The 24,915-nt window shown below is 40.0% G+C and overlaps 2 protein-coding genes across 3 annotated transcripts; one reads left to right on the forward strand and one right to left on the reverse strand.

The window, feature by feature from the left end:
- Nucleotides 1-819: 819 nt before the first annotated feature.
- LOC130912315 (uncharacterized) lies at nucleotides 820-9,938 on the reverse strand. Of its 2 annotated transcripts, XM_057830311.1 has the most exons (5): nucleotides 9,605-9,938; nucleotides 9,178-9,436; nucleotides 4,104-4,380; nucleotides 3,670-3,915; nucleotides 820-1,779 (listed from the first exon to the last, which is right to left on the reverse strand). In XM_057830311.1, the coding sequence occupies exons 1-5, from the start codon at nucleotides 9,728-9,730 to the stop codon at nucleotides 1,020-1,022; spliced, it is 1,668 nt and encodes a 555-aa protein (XP_057686294.1). In that variant the 5' UTR covers nucleotides 9,731-9,938; the 3' UTR covers nucleotides 820-1,019. The 2 variants fall into 2 exon arrangements, with proteins under 2 accessions (XP_057686294.1, XP_057686293.1); XM_057830310.1 differs by having other exon boundaries at nucleotides 821-1,779; nucleotides 9,178-9,938.
- Nucleotides 9,939-14,062: 4,124 nt separating this feature from the next.
- On the forward strand, nucleotides 14,063-24,103 carry LOC130912316 (deoxyribonuclease-1-like). The gene is made up of 10 exons (XM_057830312.1): nucleotides 14,063-14,689; nucleotides 14,761-14,843; nucleotides 14,954-15,042; nucleotides 15,118-15,204; nucleotides 15,271-15,383; nucleotides 15,592-15,704; nucleotides 18,526-18,683; nucleotides 18,807-18,903; nucleotides 18,995-19,127; nucleotides 23,896-24,103. Exons 2-10 carry the CDS (start codon nucleotides 14,763-14,765, stop codon nucleotides 24,012-24,014), a joined length of 990 nt encoding a protein of 329 aa, XP_057686295.1. The 5' UTR covers nucleotides 14,063-14,689; nucleotides 14,761-14,762; the 3' UTR covers nucleotides 24,015-24,103.
- Nucleotides 24,104-24,915: the final 812 nt, after the last annotated feature.

Below are 24,915 nucleotides of genomic sequence, written 5' to 3' on the forward strand. Positions count from 1 at the left end.
ATATGGTGTAATCAATGTTCACTGACTTCCCGCCGTTGCAACGGAAAAGCTATAAAACGGCTGCACATGTAGCGGCTCCAACCTATCGCTGGAACCCTCCAAAATGAAAATGAAAATACGTTCATTCACGGACGCACACAGATCAACATTCCCTCGCACATCTCAATAGGTGGCTGCACTCGGCTCGAATGTGCACCCGCGCTGGCCTGGAGCACGTCTTTCTCAGTCCCAAAACACTTTGCACTTGTGACTCGATACCAAAACAGGAAGTGACTATGAGCTGTTACCATGGAAACAAACGCATAGTGGGAACCTTTCCAACATTTTCTATTCAAAATGGTCTTCGTATATGACTACAATATTCTTCATTTTACATACATTATGAGGCAATAACAAAATAGTAACGCAGACACTAAGGAAACTAACCAGATTACTGGTTTCGAAAAATGAACGCGTTAGATTGTTACTGAAAGTAATCAGATTACAATAACGCGTTAGTGACAACACTGCCAAACCCCTTATGGTACTGAACGAAATGTTCCCTTGTGCCAAGCAACTGTAACTACTGGAAAATTATATATTGGGATATAAAGACAAAACTCTTCATTACCCAAGCTAGCTTTAAACTCACATTGACTGTTTCCATGCATTAATTATTAACAGTCCCAAGCTAGCTTTAAACTCACATTGACTGTTTCCGTGCATTAATTATTAAGTGTTTGTATTGAATAATTGTATCATTTATATATTATTTCTGTTTTTTTTTTTGATGATTTAAGAGTATTTTCCTTCCCTGCTGTTTTTGTTTTCATTTTCAAAGCACTTTGGCCCATATATGTTGTTGTAAAATGTGAAAACCAACAATAACTAAATGAAAATAAATTAAACACAAGGAAACATTTTAATCAACAATGTGTATATTGAAACATTTAAAATAAACCCAAAGCTGCAATACAAAATGGAGTAAGTTGGTTGGAAACATTTCAAACAGTTGGAAACACATTATTTACACAATAACATTAATTTTGTCCTGTGCCCTTTCTGCCATAGCCTTTGGCTGCCATTGCCTCCCTCCACTCATCTAATGTTTGACTGGCAGTTTCTTGGCAGTACCAGTTGCCATAGTGGTGGTGGTGGCCATCTGATTTTCTGTCTTTTTTGCATGCTTTGCAATGGATCACCTCACTCTTCCTCACATATTTTCTGGAGAAAATACCTGCAATCTCCCTTTCTCTCTTTCGCTTTCTATAATAGAAAGTAGCAGTTGGAAGGCTTGGGTTGAGGGACAGGGACACCCGTGAGGACACAGGTGCAGGAAGGGCAGCTCTGGTGGCAGGCAGGATTGGCCTTGGTGTTACTTGCTGCTCACCACCGTGAGGATTGGATTGGGGGAGCAGGAAGGTTGCTCCAGTTGCTCCTGGTCTGGCTGACAGTGAGGTGATTGAGACAGGTATTATTAAGCCCATAACAGGGGTTGGTGGTGGATGCTGGACAGAGGTCCCTTGGCCAACTGGATGCTGGTGATGTGGCACTGGTGTAGTAGAGATGGGGGAAATGAGGATGGGAGTTGACACTGCTGTGGCAGCAAATTGGAGAGGCTTCTCCTCTTTTGCCATCCTGGTTGTGTTTTGTGGCAGCACGAACACATGTTTATTGCCAGCTGGTGAGGTAGAAAAAACTTCATTTTGAGGTGTAGAAAGGTGTACAGGACCAGCCTGTAGTCCATCAGAGTGGATGATACCTTGATTAACCTCCCTGTTCTTTTTCCGCTTGTTGTACCTAATGAACAGAATGTGCATAGATTTTAGAATTAATGTCATGAAACATTAAGTTACTCCATGTGTAATTCAATTACATCCATTTTTTATTGTTGTTGATAGTTCTACACATGTACACAATAGCGGTGCAACGGTTTGCGGTTCAAAGCCGAACCGTTCGGTTCGCCCTGCACGGTTCAATACGCCTTTATGAACCACGCCTTTTCGGTTTTGCAATTAATGTATTCCGAACGCTTATGGAATGAACTGATCGAGCTCTGTGTGCCTGTGTGTGATGTGAAGCACCGCTGTGGAGAAATTCCCGCCCCGCAAGTAAATGTCGGATCACTGTCAAGCACCTGTGTAATAGAAGCCGAGTAACGCCCTCTCTCGCTTACGAGCGAAGTGAAAGTGAAACAAGAAAGAAAACAAATAGCTATGGCGAGCGGAGGAGTGGAGAGACCAAATTTTGAGGAAGCACCGGCTTCTTTCAAATCTGCGGTGTGGCAACATTTTAGTTTCCCTGTGGATTACAATGCGGAGGGAGAGAAAATAATGAAGAAAAAAAATGCAAGCATTGCTCAGCGCTTGTTCCCCATGCTAATGGCAACACTTTTATAACATGACTCCGGCACCTCAGCCAGCATCACCAACAGCTATCACTTTCACAGGGTAGGACAACCCCGAAGATGACACCAGTGAAAACACACGGCGGGCTTCGTTAATCTATTTGCAACGCTTGACCCGCGTTACATTGTTCCCTCGCGGACATATTTCTCCAACAACGTAATCCCCGACATTTATGAAATGGCACGCAAAGCCATCGAAGATGATTTTGCTTAAGCACATAGTTTCGCCCTGACCACTGATAGTTAGAAGTTGGACGCCCGTGCTACAGAGTGCTACTACCTAACTGTGACGGTCCACTATAATTCATACCTGCCAAATTGTACGGTCTCGTCGTAATTTGTACAAGTGAGCACTCATTTTTGAATGTGTACGCCGTACAGTAAGTTCAAAATCTGCACGTTTTCTTTTTTTCATCCGTTCGGATTTGGTCACCGTTTCTGCAACAAGACAATGCGTTGCTTGAATGACGCGAGAAAAGTCAGAGACTCGGAGAGGGAAGAGTGTTTGTTGAGACGCTGTAGCAAACCCGATGCTAGGCTAGGTGGCTCCAATATTACCTGACTTAGCCGACAACATACAATCTACGCCTAGATGTCTCATGCATATAGAACTACATGCGAAATGACAGACTCGGTAGCGTTAGTAAACAGCTGCCATTTTAGAGCAGTAAACTTCTCAGAAAGGCTCTGTTGTAGTAAACCTTACGAGTGAACCTAAGCAACTTTTTATGTAAAATACTCCTAAATCGGCAATATCTTGACTTGAGTCTATCTTTAAAGGATGAAACAGTTTTAAAATTTTCACATGTCGAAAGTAGACAAAAGGGAACTAATGCAAAAACGGGAGCAATTTTATCAAATTTAACAGTTGATTGACAACATTAAATGACCTCCAAACATAGCAAAGGTTACTATTTTTTTTTTTTTTTTTTTTTAATATAAATGAAGAAAAAAAAACATGAAAGGTATCACCAGTTACTTTGCCAAGTAACTTTTTTACTACTGTGTGTGTATTTCAGTAGTCAGTCACTACACTAGCCAAAGAGCTAAGAGGCATTTTAACCGTCGAAAATGTTTACATTTTAAGTGTTTATTTCATTTTTTTAAGCAAAATAAAGGCAGCTAAAAAAATAAAATAAAATAAATAAATAAAGCAATACGTAAACCAAAACCGAACCGAAACTGTGATCCCAAAACCGAGGTTCAAACCGAACCGTGGGCTAACTGAACCGTTGCACCCCTAGTACACAAGCATAAGATGAAATACTGAGTGATTTACTAACCACTGTGCCAATGTGGCTACATTGACCTCTGGAAGTTGCAACGTCGTCTCAGCCATCACATTTGCATTGGTCACGATGCACTCCCTAATGGTACTGTATGAATGGATGACCTGAGCCCACCTGCTGCGAGTGCCTTCTAGGGTCTTCTTGCAACAGGTGATTGTTAAGCAGAGCTTAACAAAGATGGCCTCGACCACACGGTTGCAGTCAGGCCATTGAGCTGGGGTATTGGAGCCAGCGAAGCAGCTGAAATGTGGAAAAGAAGTTACTCTATATGGTGTTAACAACCTTGACCTGCATGCTTTATCCTTGATTGTTGGAAAGCACACTAGCCGAAAGTATGTCAACACTTCAAGGAAAACTAAAAGGACTAACACACAGCTTTTAACATCAGAGTTGATAAGTAACAAGTATTGAGAGTTATCTTTACATACCGTCTAATGGATTTGACTCCTGGTGGCACAAGTTTCTTGGTGGCCCTAAAGCAACCTTTCGCCAATGTGTCTTGATGACGAGGTAGGTACACTGTCCTGGCTTTGTCAAAGTCACTCAGTGCACTCCAGAGGGACACGATGTGACTTGACTCCTCCATAGACAACGCACGGCTATGGTCCCTTAAGGTGCACAAATAGTTGGCCAATGACTGGACTGCACCATCACTCCCAACGTCAACAGGCTTAGATTTCTTCTCCGCCAACATTGGAGATGTATCTAAAAAACATTAGGCAAAGATATTTTGAAATGAAAATTCTCCATACAACTGCGTAACACGCATGTCAGTATATGACTCGTTAGCTTGATTGTATCGTCACATTTTAAAACAGGTTAAAAAACAAATATCTATACTTGACATTGAATAAAAGCACATCGCGAGTAGCAGCCACAAATGAGTGTGACACAACCAGGGAAAGACAAGGAGTAGATTTTTGTGGTGAAAATCAGGTCCGTTTAATGTCTGACACCATGTGAAATGACAAGTGGTCAGATGTCTTTTCCTAACACAGTCTTTAGTTCGGCTTAACAAAATAATCATGCACAACACAACACGCGAGGGGATGTGAGCTGGAACTACAACTGAGACAAACGTACAACAGTGCTGCAGTGTATCTGCGGAGCTACCATAAAGCAACTGTCGTGAGTGCCATAAATGTAAAAGTACTACACAATGCATACATGACACCTTCCTCTTTTGAGTTAATATTTTCTCAGTGTGCAACAAAGCATATAAAATAAGCAATCAATTTTCTAATCATTTCATTTATTTGGTGCAACAAAGCATATAAAATAAGCAATCAATTTTCTAATCATTTCATTTATTTGTCTGCTCAAATACAGTCACAGTAGATAATCAGAATTTATTGGCACTTATTAACTCATAATTAACTTTTATGTAAACATGCACATTCCTCCCGGAATGAAGCTGAAATAATAATTATTCTGTAAACACAAATACTATTCAAAATCTTATTTCCAAGTGCAATAACTAGTAATAAACATTACAGTGAAACACAGATGAATGAACATTTCAAAAGGAATCTTTTTTTCATTTTCTGTCTGTTCCAGCCTCAGACAGACGTCTGGAGCATTAAGCGACTGGTTTCCACATGTCACTGTGGAGCTGCAGAAGCACCGCCCTTAACCCATAGCTGCTTGCGTCGGCTGACACTGTTGTTGACTTTTCCATGTCATTGAAGGCAAGAACCGGTGCTGTCGTTAGCATGTTTTTGATGTTGTCGAAGGAGGACTGCTGTGAAGGACCCCAAGTCCATGTGTTGATCTTCAGCAGCTCATACAAGGGTTGACCAACAGTTGCAAGTGTGAGAATGTACTTGCCAAGGTAATTGACCATCCCAAGCACCCTTTTCAGTTCATGTATGTTCTGTGGTGGGGGCAATTGGCTAATAGCTTGAACCTTCTCGGTGTATGGCCTTGGCCCTGACTGGTCAATCAGATGACCAGTAACTAATTTATTAATTAACCGCAGATGGCTCTGCCTCAGGGTGCACTTTGTTGAGTTTCAGGCCAGCTGAGTCAATGCTACTGAACACCTTGTCCAAATGAGTGTTATCTTCCTCCATTGTGGCCCCATACAGCAGGATATCATCCGTGAAAACCACCACGCCCTCCAAAATTTCCATCATTTTCCGTTGAAAAATTTCAGGTGCATTTGTGATGCTGAAGGGAAACCTCTTAAAGCAGTATCGGCCTGGATTTAGAAGGATCTGCCACAAGCCGCTGGCAGCATCAAGAGACCAAAACACCATAGTACTAGAGGTGGGAATCTTCGTGCACCTCACGATTCGATTACGATTCAGAGGCTATGATTCGATGATAAATCGATTATTGATGCACCCCCCCCAAACTATTAGCTACTTTTAATGTTTCGTACATTAGTTACAAAAAAATTCTCTCAGGCTTAAATAACCTACTATTTCAGTATCAAGTTAACAGTTCAAAACAGTAAATAGAATACTCAAGTCCAAATTCTGTATCAGCAGCTTTAAACTACATTCAATCTTCAACATAATAAATTGTAGCATTTGGCAAAAATATATATTTTTATCCAACTAAAAGTGAGCTCAGGTATAAATGACGGACAATGTGTCCTACTGCTTCCAGACAAATGGCTCAAAAATGTGTTTTTCTGCTTTAAGTTGTGTAAACATTAATATGTAAACATTAACGGGTTTCAATGAGGTACAAAAAAAAAAAATACTCAAGTTGTTTTGCATCTCAACCTCAACAAAATTCTGTAGGTTCTGTCACGCGTGTAATGGCACTGTTTTGCTCATCAGCTCACCTTTCACCTTTTGTAGCATGGGGAAGTGTACACGGCATTCGGTGTGTGTATAGAATATGGCATAGCATCGTCTTTCAGCTCGATTTTTACTGGTTCAATTTTTAAAGTGCCATGTTCCCCATAAGGCTGCTGCGGCTGCTTGTCTGCATTGTTAGATTCCATCCACTCTTTCACAAGGTTCATTTCCAGTAACAAGGAACGACTTAGCAGATTGTTCACTTTTCCTCCACGCACAACATAAATTTTGGCCAAATAGTCTTTACCTTTGTAGCAGACATTCACATTAAAGCAGCCCAAGCACAGCTGTTCTCCACTTGGACTGTCTAGAGGAAGTCCGATGGCTGTAATATCTTTCCCTCGGAGATGGTGTGGAACGGCTCCTGTGTCAATCTTGAATTTGACTGTGACCGAATCAACTTGGAGCAACACTGTCCATGCTTCACTTTGCCTTTTGAGCCCAGGAAGTGGGCAGCTTATTCATTTTGCTCTGTCTCCGTGACTTCATTGACTGCCCTACCAGTACGACACACTCTAGCCCAATATCCCATCTTATTACATTTGTGACATGTAGTTTTTGAAGCTGGGCATCATAGCCGTGTAAAGAGAGTTGCGACGCTCTTTGATCTTGCCGCGGGTGGTCACGTGGTTCATGTAGGGCACATGTGTCCAACCGGTCCTCAAAGGGCCGCAGTGGGTGCAGGTTTTTGTTGTAACTTATCAGGAGGACAGCCTTTTACGAACCTGGCGTCTTACAATTGATTGCAGTCAGGTGCTGCTTGTTTTAGCAGAAACCTCATGGGTTGAACTGTCTGTGCTCCATTTGTTGGAACAAAGACCAGGACCCACTGCGGCCCTTTGTGGAACCAGTTTGACAACCCTGATGCAGGGCGTTAGTAGTTCCAAGCACAAGCTGCGCGGTAGTGGTTTTCAATGGAACTGACAGCAGTAATTGCGACATTTATGGAAAAATGGATAAAATCACGTATCTAAGTACTTGTTTGATTATGTCATTGCATTATAACATATTTGCAAATGCTAGTTTTACAATTGGAGTGGTAAGGCGACAACTGAAAACTTTGTAAACTGTTCCGCAGAAGGGAACCTTCCCATGTTGTGGAGTGAAAGTATCATGTTTGTGTTAGCCTTAGCACGGGAAATCGGCTTTTACGTTGAAATGCAAGATTTAGGTTTTTCTTCTTTTCACAACTAGAATACAACTAGAATCCAGAGAATGTCTAAATTTCCTTGATTCACCCACCTGTTATATTAAAGATAACACCATGTATAACATTTTTTGTTCCGAAGTTTGAAGTGGTAGTTCCTACTTCCTAGTTTGTTTCGTCGCATTGACATACAAAAATAATTTTGTTTCCCGAAAAGTTTGGGTTTGTGTCACAACTTCTAAATTCTATTTTCCATTTTTTTTTTATTGTTGTACTTTCTAATCCATATAAATATGCTTGTGTACATTTTCCTTATTTTATAGACTTAGTTTGACCTGAAACACAAACAAATGACATTTAACAAATATTTCCTGCATAACTAAATTTTTAATATAGCCTCTAATTTTAGCAAAACCAAACCTGTACCTCTTTAGATGCATTTTTCATTTCGTTTGGACCCAAGCAACACAAAACAATTACAAGACAGGAGCAACATTTTATTATTTTCCTCAACATGGTGTAATGTATAAGAACAACAACAATGTATTACCCTTTGATAAAGAAAATCATTTTTTAAAAATTGAACAATAGGTGGCATGGTTTATCGTTTACACCTAACATTTTATAGATCAGTGGCCTGTGGTGGTTGGTCGTGCAGCATGGTTTCCCCAAGGACCAAGAGCAGCAGAAAAAAATGGATGGCAATGGTCGGTAGTCAAAACATGAAATAAAAGGCTTTTTTGTCTGTTTGTTGCTATTTAAAATGGGCTTAGTGCCCACAGCCAGCAGCTGTCCCCAGCAGAAGCAGCATGATGTGGATCAATGTAACCTTAAAAAAAATTAATATAAATTAGTTTTCTATTATAAATTTGTGTCTGTTCACTGTTCAAATCACTTTTCAATCTATACACGTCTCTAAAATATAATGTCAAACTTTTGGTGTAGATAATACAGGTTCAATGAGGGTGATACCTTACTTCAAAGCTTACAAAATCGAGCTAATAAGCACATGAAAGCCGGTCGTCTAATACTCACAAATACAGATTAGTGTGTACGTCACAAAGGGCCTCTGAAAGAGCTGACAATTTAAAAGACGTAGTGACTTAATGAATTTATCCCTGGCGATAGATTCCCAGTCAGCAGCGTCAGCTCAAAAAGTAGAATAAAATCGCTCGTTAACCAAGATAAAATATATGTATAATTACGCCACGCACAAATAAAGCTCAGCATATACATTACAGAAGGCCTCTGATAGAATACAGTGCGTTTAAAATTCAAAAGGGATCGTTTTTTTCATCAACTTACCTCCGAATATACTTGACAGCCATTCGTATAAATGCGGTCCGCCCTCGTCCAAGCGATGTTTGTAACTACCCGAGACTCCACTACCGAAGGTAAAATCGTATAATGGATCCCTATGGGAGAGTCGCAACCCTCTTTACATGGCCCTGCTGGGCACCTTTCATCTCATCTGTGTTGTAGTTTTTTCACATTTCCCACACGTTTTCCCAGTCTCTCCCTAGAGTTTGTGAGTGTTCAACTTGCCTTGTTTGCGATGTGTTCTCCAGCTTGTGCTTTTATTCTTGGGCCGCACCTCTTCAGACAGCCTCACTGTTTGTATGGTGAGCGCCAGTGTGAGATCCGACATGAGCTGCAGCATACGTGAGAGCTCTTTATCCCGGATCCCAACAACAATCCGGTCGCGGATGTGCTCATCCCTTGCCGCACCGAAGTCGCAGTGCTTGGATATTTCATGGAGTGCTCGGATAAAACTCTCCGCATTCTCCCCGGGACGCTGTACACGCTGATGAAAACGGGCCCGCTCGTGTATCACGTTTCGTCGCGGGAAAAAGTAGTCATCAAACTTTGCCATAACTATTGCAAAGTCGTCCTTGTCCCCGTCTTGTACAAACGTGAAGGACTTGAAAATGTACTCGGCTTCAGCGCCCATAGCATAGATTAAACAACTTACTTGCACTGGCCCCTCGTCTTTGTCCAGTTTTGTGGCGATTCTGTAGCGCTCAAAACGCTGTTTCCAGTCCGGCCACTCAGTCGGTTTTTCAAAGGAAAAGTTAGCAGGCGGGCTAAACATAGCCATGGCGCTAGATTCTCATTCACCTTCCCGTTTTTGTGGTGAAAATCAGGTCCGGTTAACGTCTGACACCATGTGAAATGACGAGTGGTCAGATATCTTTTTCTAACACAGCCTTTATTTCGGCTTAACAAAAGTATCATGCACAACGCGTGGACGCGAGCTAGAAGTACATCGGCTACAAACAGACGGCAGTGCTGCGGTCATGTGATGTATCCGCGGAGCTGCCGTAAAGCAGCTGTCGTGAGTGCCGCAAATGTAAACAAAGTTCTACAGTACACAATCCGTAAATGAAAGCATAGATGAGGTAGAGGTTGAAGGTGTTTGTGGGGCTGTGGATGCTAAGGGGAGCAGCAGTGGACCCAAGGGCGTAGGTTTGGTCTCAACATTAGGATCGAGTGTAAGACGTAGCACTCCACCCCACCTCGCGAGGTTTCCGCCCCTATCGCCATTTTGGAAGCAAGAAGTTCGTTATCAGAACCCTGGGAAACATAAACAGTGAGGCATTTCAACACTGGTCGCTCTTCAAAAATGGTTGGAAACTATTGTGCGGTAACGAATTGCAACAACCGATCGAATAGAAAGGTGAATGTACAGATTGACGGAACCCCATTGAGCTTCTTCCGGATCCCTACATGGAGAAAAGGCGAGGGAATGCTCATATCTGAACTTACCAAACGTCGAAGAATTGCATGGGTCACCTCGATCAGAAGAAAGGACATAACGTTTGATTCTACAGTTACTCACAGAGTTTGCTCTATGCACTTCCACTCCGGTAAGTTAATTTCATTTGTCTACGCAAATTTCGGTAACTTCATGCCCAAAGTCGGCCTGTTGTGAATTATTGCTACAGCCAAACAACTAGCTTGCATATATGTGCATTGTCTTCAGAAATGGTTCATAAGACATAATTCCTGTTGTTTCTAAATGAAAAAGCTGTATTATGTTGACGTGAGAGGATGGCAAATAATTTGTACACTGGCTACATTTTCTGCAACAAAAAATTTGTACATCTATTCTGTGGTCACAGACTGATGTTTTCTCTGTGTTGCTTGTTCTTGCATTGTTTACAGGTAAGCCATCTTATGAAATGCTAGAGAACCACCCAGATTGGAAACAGTCATTGCGGTTGGGCCAAGGTGAAGTGCAGGTGACAGATGATGCAAGATTTCGGAGGCATCGAAGACGCAAACTGGCCTGGCCACCCGCTCCTGCTGCCACACGATCCGATTTGGAGCAGCCACCCTCTCCTCCTGCAATGCACACAGGCATGGACCAGCCACGTTGTCATGTTGCCACACAGACAGACATGGACTGGCCACCCTCTCCTCCTGCAATGCACACAGGCATGGACCAGCCACCTTGTCATGTTGCCACACAGACAGACATGGACCAGCCACCAGTCTGTGTGTTGTGTAAACCAAGGAAAGACATGATAAACAACCTTTTGGAAGAAAAACAGCTGTTGAAAGAAAAGTTGGATGATTATAACCTTGAATAGTAACCGTTTGCTGTGCCTTAACTAATATTTGTAAAAATGTAGTTTGATGTACACCTAATATTTGCCTTAATTGAATAAACACTTGAAAGCACTATCCAAATGACATGGTTTATTTTGATATATTCTGCAACAAAATACAAGGTTACACAGAAACAAAAGGTCCAAAACACAAAAATAGGTACTTAAGTGAAAATGTTGCAAGTCCTTCAAGTTACGTCAGAGCTTGAACATGCAATATACTTTGTGTACTGTACACCAAAGTCTTCCTCAACTGTTAATATGAGTGACATACATTGGTAATATTTGAAGAATAATTAAAACAGTTAGGAGCAAGAGGATAAGATGCACATAAACACACTGTTGTGCTTAGTGTTAACAATGTACAGTGTCAGGGCATGTTTATAGTTGTTAACAGTGCAATGTACGGTGGGGCAAATAAGTATTTAGTCAACCACCAATTGTGCAAGTTCTCCTACTTGAAAAGATTAGAGAGGCCTGTAATTGTCAACATGGGTAAACCTCAACCATCAGAGACAAAATGTGGGAAAAAAACAGAAAATCACATTGTTTGATTTTTAAAGAATTTATTTCCAAATTAGAGAGGAAAATAAGTTTTTGGTCACTTACAAACAAGCAAGATTTCTGGCTGTCAAAGAGGTCTAACTTCTTCTAACGAGGCTCCACTCGTTACCTGTATTAATGGCACCTGTTTTAACTCATTATCGGTATAAATGACACCTGTCCACAATCTCAGTCAGTCACACTCCAAACTCCACTATGGCCAAGACCAAAGAGCTGTCCAAGGACACCAGAGACAAAATTGTAGACCTGGACCAGGCTGGGAAGACTGAATCTGCGATAGGTAAAATGCTTGGTGTACAGAAATCAACAGTGGGAGCAATGATTGGAAAATGGAAGACATACATGACCACTGATAATTTCCCTCGATCTGGGGCTCCATGCAAGATCTCACCTCGTGGCATCAAAATGATAACAAGAACGGTGAGCAAATATCCCAGAACCACACCGGGGGACCTAGTGAATGACCTACAGAGAGCTGGGACCACAGTAACAAAGGCTACTATCAGTAACACAATGCGCCGCCAGGGACTCAAATCCTGCACTGCCAGACGTGTCCCCCTGCTGAAGCCAGTACACGTCCAGGCCCGTCTGCAGTTCGCTAGAGAGCATTTGGATGATCCAGAAGAGGAATGGGAGAATGTGTTATGGTCAGATGAAACCAAAATAGAACTTTTTGGTAGAAACACAGGTTCTCTTGTTTGGAGGAAAAAGAATACTGAATTGCACCATACACACTGTGAAGCATGGGGGTGGAAACATCATGCTTTGGGGCTGTTTTTCTGCAAAGGGACCAGGATGACTGAAGGACTAAAGGAAAGAATGAATGGGGCCATGTATCGAGACATTTTGAGTGAAAATCAGCAAGGGCATTGAAGATGAGACATGGCTGGGTATATCAGCATGACATCCCAAACACACAGCCAGGGCGAGAAAGGAGTGGCTTCGTAAGAAGCATTTTAAGGTCCTGGAGTGGCCTAGCCAGTCTCCAGGTCTCAACCCCATAGAAAATCTGCGGGGGGAGTTGAAAGTCCATGTTGCCCAACGACAGCCCCAAAACATCACTGCTCCAAGGACTGCTAGAATTTATTTTAAGTAAATGTCAAATGTGCGGCTCGTCCTCAAGGTACACTGTGGCACCGCCTTACCACAACAAAGCTTTTGATGTTTAAATTCTTGTGAATAAATGCTTAAATCCCTCAATTCTTGATAGATATGGATGTAAAACAGTCTTGATTTTTAGTTATAAGCAAAAAAAAAAAAAACGTGCAGGTAGAATTTAAGTAAATATGTCGAATGAGCTGCTCATCTTCTGTGGCGCCATCTACCACAACAAAGAGCTTTTTATGTTCAAATTCTTGTAAATAAATGCTTAAATCCCTGAATTCTTGATAGATATGAACGTAAAACAGTCTCGATTATTGGTTCAAAGCAAAAAAAAAAAACCCAAAACCGTGCAGGTTGGGTTTATTTTAAGTAAATTTGTTGAATGTGCCGCTCGTGTTTTGTGGCACCGCCTGACCACAACAAAGAGCTTTTTGTGTTTAAATTCATGTGAATAAATGCTTAAATCCCTCAATTCTTTATAGATATGGACGTAAAACAGTCGATTATTGGTTAAAAGCAAAAAAAGTGCAGGTAGCTATTATTTTACATAAGTATGTCGAAGGGCGATGCTAGTCCGTAGCAATATACGAATAGTGTATACTATTCATCAAAACTAAATGTACCTGAATATTTGCGAGGCTCTTTGTAGTCAACCAGCTGCGCCCCAAGGACCTCCACAGAAAGCTGGTTGATTGCATGCCTAATTAAATTTTTTTTTTTTTCATTTCATTTCAGGTAGTTACATTAATCTTCACGAAAACAGTTCTTTGCTTTCAAGAAACAACAGAGGGGGAAAAAAATGCCTGAAAGGGAGTGGGACGAAGAAAACTTATTAAATCCCACCCCGATTTTTCAATTACGTATCATGAAAATAAATATTCGATTGCGGGTCACTTTCTGTTGTTGTTGGGTCACTTGTGGCATATTTGGGGTCATTCTGGGGTCACTTCCAATACATTTTGGATCACTTCCTGTAGATTTTTTTCCAGGTAACTTTTTAGTATTTTTTTCCCCATTGGATGTGAATGGGGGTGTTTTGTGCACCTCAATTTCCTGAATTTTGTTTATTTGTAAATTCTGTGAATTGCATAAAAAATAAATACATTTTGAAATCTAACATTTTTAATTACCTTTGCCATTGTAAAGGAATGTTGTTTTTGACAAATAACACATTTTTGCTGTAATTGTAAACGTTGCGGGTGAGCTCAAAAGAGCGCCTGTGTCGTGTGAATTTTTCGGATGTTTCTAAGTTGAAATGGTCATAATTGATCAAAGTGCATGTGCATATGGCGATCTGAAAAAGGGGACAGGGAAAAATATACGAACAATATATGTGGGGAGCTTTGCTTGGCAATGGATCCCCACAACAAGGAAAACCTTAAATTCAGATTTTGTATGTAACTCACGCAGTCAAGAATGGCTAGAAACGATCAAAAATTTAAATTTCACGTGTCTACAATTCTATTTTTTTCTATTCACATGAAATAATTTTATAGTACTCTTAGAAGGAACTTTCAGTTTATTTACAAAAATGAAAAATAATCAAATGATAACAGATCTGCAGCTTTCATATTTCTGCTAAAGAGAAAGAAGTAAAATAACTGCTTAACAATACCTCCGAGGAACTGGTCTTGCAAACTGATTTTTTTTTCCCGTATGAAAATGTTTATCCAATCATTGTTCTCTCTCAAACAAGCATTTCTATAGTCACTAGCGCAATCTTGTGGTATACGTGCTTTCAGTGTGCGCTACCTGTGAGGCACACATCTAAACTGCAGGTAAGAACTGCTTGGAGGAATACATTTTAGCACAATTTTGGTGTCTAATTGTATCAATCTTTTTTTGTTAGATATGAAAATTGCTGCATTCAATGTTCAGAGGTTTGGGCTAACTAAAGTCTCAAATCAAGCCGTGCTCTCAACTCTGGTTAAGGTAGAACATATTGGTGACAGGGATATATTTGAACACGAGGTGACTCATTCCAAAAGAATTTACCTTTTTTTCCCCCATGTCCTCATTTCTCCAACCTTTAAATCTTTTAGATTGTGTCTCGATATGACATCATTGTGATTCTAGAAGTGGTGGATGTCAGTGGTGCATCAATTGAAATTTTAGTAAAAGAACTTAATAGGTTGGCTTGTTCGTTTCTAAATTAAGCAAAAGATGTTGCCTGGTTCTGTTGTATCTTACCTGTTGTGCCTTACAGAGTCAACACAAGCCATCACTATGCTCAGCAACTTAGTGGCCGACTGGGTAGAAACAGATACAAGGAACAGTTCCTCTTTCTCTACAGGTAAATTCATACAGTAGTGAAATATACAGCGAAGATTCACCAAAGTCTTGTTTCTCCATGTCTAAGGGATGACGTGGTTGACCTTATTGACTGCTATCAATATGAAGACAACCAAGACTGTGATGTGGATGCTTTTTCTAGGGAACCCTATATTCTGCACTTCAAACCACTCAACACTGGCAAGCTTATTTGCTTTACTTTTCTGGACTGGCTGTAGTAGTATGTTTGAGTCCCATATGCACATGTTAAGGTAATGAGCCACAAATCAAAGACAAGCAGGTTTGTCGAGTTCAGTCAATCACTGGATTTAGAGTAAGGCAGAACATGTGCAGATATTATGTCACGTATGCACACGCAGATAGAGCCGTGTGTGTGTTTATGTTTCAGTGTTGCGAGATATGGTGCTAATCCCAGTCCGGACCACACCATGGGACACTGAAAAAGAGCTGGATGAACTATATGATGTCTTCCTGGCAGTCAAGGCCAAATGGAAAACGGATGTGAGTTCTACCAATCCCCTAGAGTTAAAACTCTGTAGGACTGAGTATACTAGTAATTTATAATTTGGTAAATTGGTACACACTAGTTTTGGTTCACTTCCAGCATTCCAGTGAATTTGGAAAAATATCTGTGGGAAAACTACATTCTACCATTTAATTTCATAGATTGCCGTATGGCAGGGGTGTCCAAACTTTTTGCAAAGGGGGCCAGATTTGGTGCTGTAAAAATGTGGGGGGCCGACCTTGTCTGTCGTCCTTTACGTAGAACAATATATTTAAGCAAATTTTAGCAAGCCATTCTGTGTGTCACATTTGCTTTATTATTTCTTTAAATTAATAATTTCAACAATCTTGCAACTAGCCTTTGTGGCGTTCTCTTTTGACTCTCGGGCTGTTGCGAAATACTGCTGCTGTGAAATTAAACTAGCTTCAAGTTGCTTCAATTTCTCGTTGCGTATCTTCCCTGTAATCTTGTCGTACATGTCAGCGTGTCTTTTTTCGTAATATCGCCTCACATTGAACTCTTTAAAAACAACGACTGTCTCTTTGCAAATGAGGCAGACGCAGTTGTTGGATATTTTAGTGAAGAAATAGTCCAATTTCAACCTATCCTTGAAGCGTCGGCCGTCGCAGTCAACTTTCTTTTTTTTGTTGATTATCGCCATTTTTGAAAATTGGAAGTAAAGGGTCACAAGGGGTAATATTGCTTAGGGTGCTGCTGCCTTGTAGTGGGTAAATGAGGAGAAGCAGTTAGTATGTAAGCTACTTCCTATACTGGTAGCAGTACTGCTGACCAATTTATTGAGTCTGTGTGCGGGCCAGACCCTATTGATTTCATGACGGAGTCTGGGGGCCGGATGAAATTTGACCATGGGCCGCATTTGGCCCCCGGGCCGGACTTTGGATATGTCTGCCGTATGGTGTCCATCGCTATTCACATTGGAAGCGACTGAGCAGAGGCAGAGATGCCACCAATCAGCACGTACCTGTCGATGCTTTTGCAAATACTGTACTGTAAATTCATTTACAATAAACCCCTATAGACCCTACCCACGTGACGTCACAACTCCGCTCTCCTGAATGGTACCGCCCACTTGTCCGTCAAAACATAGTGTTAACCTGTTACGGCTACGTACATTTCTCCTATTTACGGCGTGTTTTTCTTCTCCTTAACATTAATAATCAAAATGGTGAAGGCGTGTGTGGCTGTTGGTTGCACTAACAGAGAAGATGGAAGGAGAGACTTGAAGTTTTACCGTATTCCGAGGGATCCAAAGAGAGCGAAATGGACGGCTGCAATTCGACGTGAAAACTGGGCACCAAAAAATCACCACAGACTATGTAGTAGTCATTTTATATCCGGTAAGATGCATTTAAGATATACTTAGAGGGTTTTGGGCTGACAAATAACCACAATTAAGATCATTGCGAGGCTAATCGCCGACAACATACGACGTAGTACGACATAGTTTCAAATTCAAGATGTTTGTGACTTCCCTTTCTTCCACCATCGTTATTTTTTGAATAATATTTAGCTGGTACCAAGTGAAAGAAACTGGCCTCGTCTACGGGGCTGACAAATAACCACAATTAAGATCATTGCGAGGCTAATCGCCGACAACATACGACGTAGTACGACATAGTTTCAAATTCAAGATGTTTGTGACTTCCCTTTCTTCCACCATCGTTATTTTTTGAATAATATTTAGCTGGTACCAAGTGAAAGAAACTGGCCTCGTCTACGGGGCTGACAAATAACCACAATTAAGATCATTGCTAGGCTAATCGCCGACAACATACACGTATGTATGTAGTGAGAGTGCTATCGCTAAACCATATAAACATTAAAAGCCTTAACTCCATTGACAAACGACATGAAATACATTAGACTTGACAGTGGATGTTAGCAATAACAAAAGATTTTGAATTGAAAATTTCGTAACTCACCTTTCCAAGCACAAGATAGATTCCTGCCGAATTTTCGTGGACGAGGACCTGTTTCACCCAACCAGCAACGAAGTATTTATAAGCCTCCAAGCTCTTGAAGTTTTTCATATTTTCGTGAGAATAGGCTGATTTAGTGTGGACAAGATAATTGTAAATATCTGCGTAGCAGATGTCAGGCAGACAGGGCGAAGACAGTGGGTCGAAAAACATCGATTTGGGCATCAAATATGGATCTGGCGACTGTATAGAACGAAGCTTTTCCTCATAACGCCTTTTATGCAACAGATCCAGTGAGTTTGCGGCATCAGAAAGCACCGGGTCTTCCATGAAATGCATTTTAAATTCCGCCATCAATTGAAAACAATGCTAATACAGAGTCAAAATGACGGACAAGTGGGCGGAACCATACAGTGAGCACGTGGTTTTGTGACGTAGGTGGGTAGGGTCTATAAATAGCATTCGAATTGAAATAAAGGATATTTTTTTAACCTACCGTAACCTTTTAAGCTGCATTGCTGTCAGGGAACATGATGCCAGGTGGTGATGGTGTATAAGTAAATTTGTGAAAAGGAAGCTCCTAAAATCCATTACTCAGTAAAAAAACAACAACAAAAACAACACTTTGTTTAGCCTAGTGCCGTTGGTACTTCATCACTCATCCTTTCCATATTTGATATGAAATGAAATCCAACCGGGTAAAATGAATAAAAAGCACAGAGTCCACTTAATGAAAAGTATGCTTATGGTGCGTGAAATCCGTGGATTGTCAGCATACGATGACATGAGTTGGCTTCTTCTACTGAACTCTTAATTTGCCTAAAAACAACATATAAAAATTAAAGTACTTGAGATACTTGTCATCTTTCTCCCCCAGAACATAATGATCCTCGGTGACTTCAATGCAGATGGAAAATTTGTCACTCAAAATGGAATGAATGCGCTTCGCATTCGCAGCGACAAGAATTTTCACTGGCTCATTAGTGATGATATGGACACAACTGCTGATACAGCAAATGTACACACATATGACAGGCACGTAGTCATTAGAATGTTTTTTTTTTAAGGAAAATCCTGATGAGTGGTTTCATTGGTTTTGTTGTTTTAAGAAAAGAGTCGAAGGTTTAGTTTCATCTTGTCTTTATCGCTTTCAAAAAGGATTGTTGTGTACGGAGATGAAATGATGGCTGCCATTGTTCCACAGTCAGCCAAACCATTCAATTTTCACAGAGAGTTTTCAATGACAGAAGAATTGGTAAGTTCCTGAGTTGTTTCACATGTGATAATAACAATAATAATAGTGAAAAAAATCTATATTCTCATATTAATTTTGCACACTTCCACAGGCATTGCAAGTGAGTGACCGCTACCCTGTTGAACTGGAATTGATTAGCTCCCTTCCTTTCTGGATGAGAAATTTCAACCAAAGAGGTTGTAATGAATACCAACTGCATCCCAAAGTAAAAAATGTTTCTCAAGGTGAAGAGCAAAATTAGAATTTAGTTGATATTGTCGTTCTCACTTGCATAAAGTAACCTTTTTTTCAATGGACAGAGACAGGGGCAAAAAAAAACAATACTTCAGTAAAAGTACAAGTATCTAAGAAAAAATTGCTATATATATGTATGTATATATATATGTGTGTGTATATATATATGTATGTATGTATATATATATGTATGTGTATATATATATATACTGTGTGTGTGTGTATATATATATATACATACCCACACACATTGGGGCAAGTAAGTATTTAGTCAACCACCAATTGTGCAAGTTCTCCTACTTTAAAAGATTAGAGAGGCCTTTAATTGTCAGCATGGATAAACCTCAACCATGAGAGACAGAATGTGGGAAAAAAAACAGAAAATCACATTGTTTGATTTTTAGAGAATTTATTTCCAAATTAGAGTGGAAAATAAGTATTTGGTCACTTACAAACAAGCAAGATTTCTGGCTGTCAACGAGGTCTAACTTCTTTTAACAAGGTCTAACGAGGTCTAACGAGGCTCCACTCGTTACTTGTATTAATGGCACCTGTTTAACTCATTATCGGTATAAGAGACACCTGTCCAAAATCTTATTCAGTCACACTCCAAACACCACTATGGCCAAGACCAAAGAGCTGTCGAAAGACACCAGAGACAAAATTGTAGACCTGCACCAGGCTGGGAAGACTGAATCTGCAATAGGTAAAATGCTTGGTGTAAAGAAATCAACTGTGAGAGCAATTATTACAAAATGGAACACATACAAGGCCACTGATAATCTCCCTCGATCTGGGGCTCCATGCAAGATCTCACCCCGTGGCGTCAAAATGATAACACGAACGGTGAGCAAAAATCCCAGAACCACACGGGGGGACCTAGTGAATGACCTACAGAGAGCTGGGACCACATTATCAAAGGCTACTATCAGTAACATAGTACGCAGCCAGGGACTCAAATCCTGCACTGCCAGACGTGTCACCCTGCTGAAGAAAGTACACATCCAGGCCCATCTGCGGTTCGCTAGAGAGCACTTAGATGATCCAGAAGAGGACTGGGAGAATGTGTTATGGTCAGATGAAACCAAAATAGAACTTTTTGTGAGAAACACAGGTTCTCGTGTTTGGAGGAGAAAGAATACTGAATTGCATCCGAAGAACACCATACCCACTGTGAAGCATGGGGGTGGAAACATCATGCTTCGGGGCTGTTTTTCTGCAAAGGGACCAGGACAACTGATCTGTGTAAAGGAAAGAATGAATGGGGCCATGTATCGAGAGATTTTGAGTGAAAATCTCCTTCCATCAGCAATGGCATTGAAGATGAGACGTGGCTAGGTCTTTCAACATGACAATGATTCCAAACACACAGCCAGGGCAACAAAGGAGTGGCTTCGTAAGAAGCATTTCAAGGCCCTGGAGTGGCCTAGCCAGTCTCCAGATCTCAACCCCATAGAAAATCTGTGGAGGGAGTTGAAAGTCAGAGTTGCCCAACGACAGCCCCAAAACATCACTGCTCTAGAGGAGATCTGCATGGAGGAATGGGCCAAAATACCAGCAATAGTGCGTGAAAAGCTTGTGAAGAGTTACAAAAAACGTTTGGTCTCTGTTATTGCCAACAAAGGGTACATAACAAAGTATTGAGATGAACTTTTGGTATTGACCAAATACTTATTTTCCACCATGATTTGCAAATAAATTCTTTAAAAATCAAACAATGTGATTTTTTGTTTTTTTCCCCCCACATTCCTGTCTCTCATGGTTGAGGTTTACCCATGTTGACAATTACAGGCCTCTCTAATATTTTCAAGAAGGAAAACTTGCGCAATTCGTGGTTGACTAAATACTTATTTGCCCCACTGTATATATATATATTATGGGTGTGCCATCTAAGGCACCCCACGATTCGATTCGATTACGATTCAGGGTGCTACGATCCGATTATTAAACGATGATCCTGGTATTGACGATAATCACGGTTATCGCAATTATCAATGCTTCGTGCATTTCTACCTAATACAGTAGCCAAACAAATTTATGTCCATTATTTATTTAAAATATCCTAATGATTCAACAGGAACGACGGAAACATGCCCATACAACAAAAAGCTGCCCTTAAGCTGCTTTTTAATTTTTTTATTTTTTAGAAGAAAGTGCAAAAACATTAACCATTTTATTTATTTATTTTTCACATTCTCGCACTGCCCCCACTAATAACACACTGTACTTGGGGGGACAGAGCCTCTCCGTTGCTGCCCCCTCACTTTGGAACGCACTCCCTAAAACCATACGCACCTGTTCTGATCTTCCCACATTCAAAAAATTGTTAAAAACTCACCTTTTTAAACTGGCTTTTAATTTGTAATTTTTTCTATTTTGTTTTGTACTGCCCACGTTGTGTGAGCTTTATTTATTTATTTATTTATTTTCCTCAACTGTAAAGCGCCTTTGAGCACCGGTAAAAGAGCTCTATAAATAAAAAAAACAAAAAATGTATTACTACAAGAAAGTGCAAAAACATTAACCATTTTAAAGGGAGTACTTATTTCTCTCAACAATACAATGACATTTACACAAGGTGGAATGAATTCCCCATTTTCTGGAAACAAAGTGTCTTTAGAAATAAGACTTCTTTTAACCAATATACTTTGTTTTCACAGAATTCTGTACAATTTCGCATGTTTGTAGTGATACCGCTGTACTTAATCGTGGTTTTACACGTTCTGCATATGAAATACACGTTAGTGAATTAGTTGATTAGCTTAGCGCTCTGCGCTATTAACATGTCAAATACAACAACAATAAAGGCCAAACAGTACAAGAGGGTTCGTGTACTCACCTCTTTTAGATGCACACGGGTCTAAGAAACACACTCAGGACATTTTTCAATTGAAATGCCTTAAAACTACTGCTGGACATCTAAATGACAAGGAGCAACGAACTATCTCTCTTCCCCTCTTGCTCCCAAAAAATAACTTGCGCACTTCTGTTCCTGTCTGTCTAATACACAAATTTATTTTCCAGTCTTTTAAAAAGCAGTAAATCTCTTTCTCAGTAACCGGCAGCATCCATCATAACGTGCGCGCGCCCGTTAACGGTGCCCGGCAGCAGACGTGTCTTAAATTTCGTTCTGCTACGAGCGGCTGCCATAAAGTTATGAGGGAAAAACATAGTTTCTGAACCTTTATGAATCGTAATCGAATCGTCACGTGTCGACTCGCGATGCATGTAATAATCGATTTTTTGGAACTCCTCTAATAGTATATATAGTATACAAAATTCATTGACTGCTCAATTTTATTTTATTTAAATCTGTGCAGAATGTAAATAAGAATTAAAATTGACTGCACTTTAAACAGAAGCTTAACAAGCAAAAAAAAAACAAAAACAAACAAACAACCTCCAAAACTTACTTTAATGGCAGATTGCAAGCACCTATCAGGTGCAATACCACATCTACTGTGCAAGCGTGTGCAGCACCCATCAGAAGGTGCGCTGCTCTCATTGTTGGTTTTTATTGATCAATTATCTTGTTCATAAACCTAATCATGCTTGCAGTCGTGTTGCTGCCTCTCGTGCGCGATTACGGAATAGTTGCACGGGGTTTATTGATTGCGCTGGAGGCACGAAAACGAAACAATCAATTCTCAATGAGAAAAAAACAAACAAACAAATAAAGGTAATGTGTAACGCAGCCAACAATTTGAAAAGTAGTGGAGTAAAAAGTACAGATACGTGCTGTAAAATGTAGTGCAGTAAAAAGGGCCACTTCATATTTGTACTCAAGTAATATAGAGATAGACAAAAATGTACTTAAATTCAGTAACAAGTACTTTGTTACATTCCACCACTTCTCACTTGCACGTTCATGAGTTGCTCCGTACAAATTAGGGTGCACTCAGGACAACACGGAATGCTTGGAATTTGGGTGTGTTACCAAAGTAGACTTCATTTAAAAGCACCTACACACAACATAACAACTTTCTACAATTGTTACAATTCAGATTATTGTTAGCCTTTGGTATTCAGGACACATCCTACAGTCTAGTGTTGGCTTGTACTCTTGCCAAATATGCGGTTTTGATGACTTAACAAGGCATCACATGTGACAGTTCATTCAAAACAAGTGCGTGTGTATGTCTGATGAACAAACTAATTAAAATACTTTCATTTGTTAAGATATTATTAGATATTAACTTTAAGGGAATTTAAATATCCTCGTGACTACAGTACAGTGGTACCTCGACATATGAATTTAATTCGTTCCAGGACCTGGTTTGTATGTCGAAATGGTCATATGTCGAGAGGGATTTCCCCCATAAGCAATACATTACAATTCGATTAATTTGTTCCACAGCCCAAAAACCTATGATAAATCCTTCATAAATACTGCAGGTACAATAGTGTACCGCATGTAACACGTCACCTTTGCTCATTAACATTTATGACGTTAGCAACTGTTGCTAGGGGGATCAAACCTGCGTTTGTCCCTCATGCTAGATGCATGTAAATAGTGTACGGATGAGATGCTTACTGAGCTAAACCTACCAATTCTGTCCGAAAATGATGTCGTATCTTGAGAGTTTCGTGACAAATGACTGGTCAAAGTTTACGTTGTATGTAGAAAAAAAATTGTATGTCGGTGCGTTTGTATGTCGAGGTACTACTGTAGGCCTACATGTAATTGAGCTTTCAAATACTAATAAGGTGTGCCTTCCCTAAAATAAAATAATAAAGTGTATGTCTTTCGCTTCCCAGAGCATCTGCATGATGATGTGTTGAGATTGCAGAAGGAAAACCTCTATCTGGAGCGTGAAAAGCTTCAACTTCAGATCGCTTTATTAAAGCATCGCCTTGCCACACTCAGAAGAATGTGACCAGAGTCAATAAAGTACCTTCATATACCCCGTCTTATAATTTTTTCCCCTAGTTTGGAGAGGAGAAACTTCTAATGAATGCATCATAAATTGGGGACAGAGATCAATGGGGCTGCCACAGGAAATATGTCAAATTCAGTCATTATTTGTGAATTACAAATACAGTATGTCTTTGTACTTCTATTGATGCCAACTACCATAAGCGGATTTTAAGAGGGGGGCAGGCAGAAAAATGTCATTGCATGAAACTGACTTTCCTATAAATAGACAAAAGTTTTAAAGCAATAAAACTGCAACCAAAATGAATGAAATGAACAAAAAAAAAAAAAAAATTTAGAATGGGTCAAAATTATTTTTCGAACAGATCATGTGACTAGCACCTAAGACGGTCATTTACTTTGCATATGACCCCCCCCCCCCCCAAAAAAAAAAAAAAAATTACGGGAGGGCAATTTTATTTTTCAAATGATTTTTTTTTTTTTGATTGAAAATATTTTTTTTTGATTGAAGCAACTTTTTGGGGGGATTGGATGATTTAGACACAAATGTCCCACCCATAATATGGCCCAAACACAAAAAGGATTGCTTCAATCAAAGAAAACTTTTTCAATGAAAAATAAGTGTTCAAATGCAAATTTTTCAATCTCAAATATTTTTTCGCATTCAAAAACGCTTTCTATGATTGAATTGTTTTTCTTTTTTTTTTTTTTTTTTTTTTGATTGAAGTCATTTTTCTTTTTGAAAAAAAAAAATATTTTTTTGAAGCAACTTATAAAGACAAAAACGTCCTAGCCAAAATGTGGCCCAAACACATATCAACATTACTTCAATCAAAAAAGTTGCTTCAATGAAAAAAATCTTGTCTCCAACACAAAAAAAAAAACAAAAAAAAAATCAAGGA

The sequence above is a fragment of the Corythoichthys intestinalis genome, chromosome 2 (assembly GCF_030265065.1).
Source record: "Corythoichthys intestinalis isolate RoL2023-P3 chromosome 2, ASM3026506v1, whole genome shotgun sequence".
Lineage (NCBI taxonomy): Eukaryota > Metazoa > Chordata > Actinopteri > Syngnathiformes > Syngnathidae > Corythoichthys > Corythoichthys intestinalis.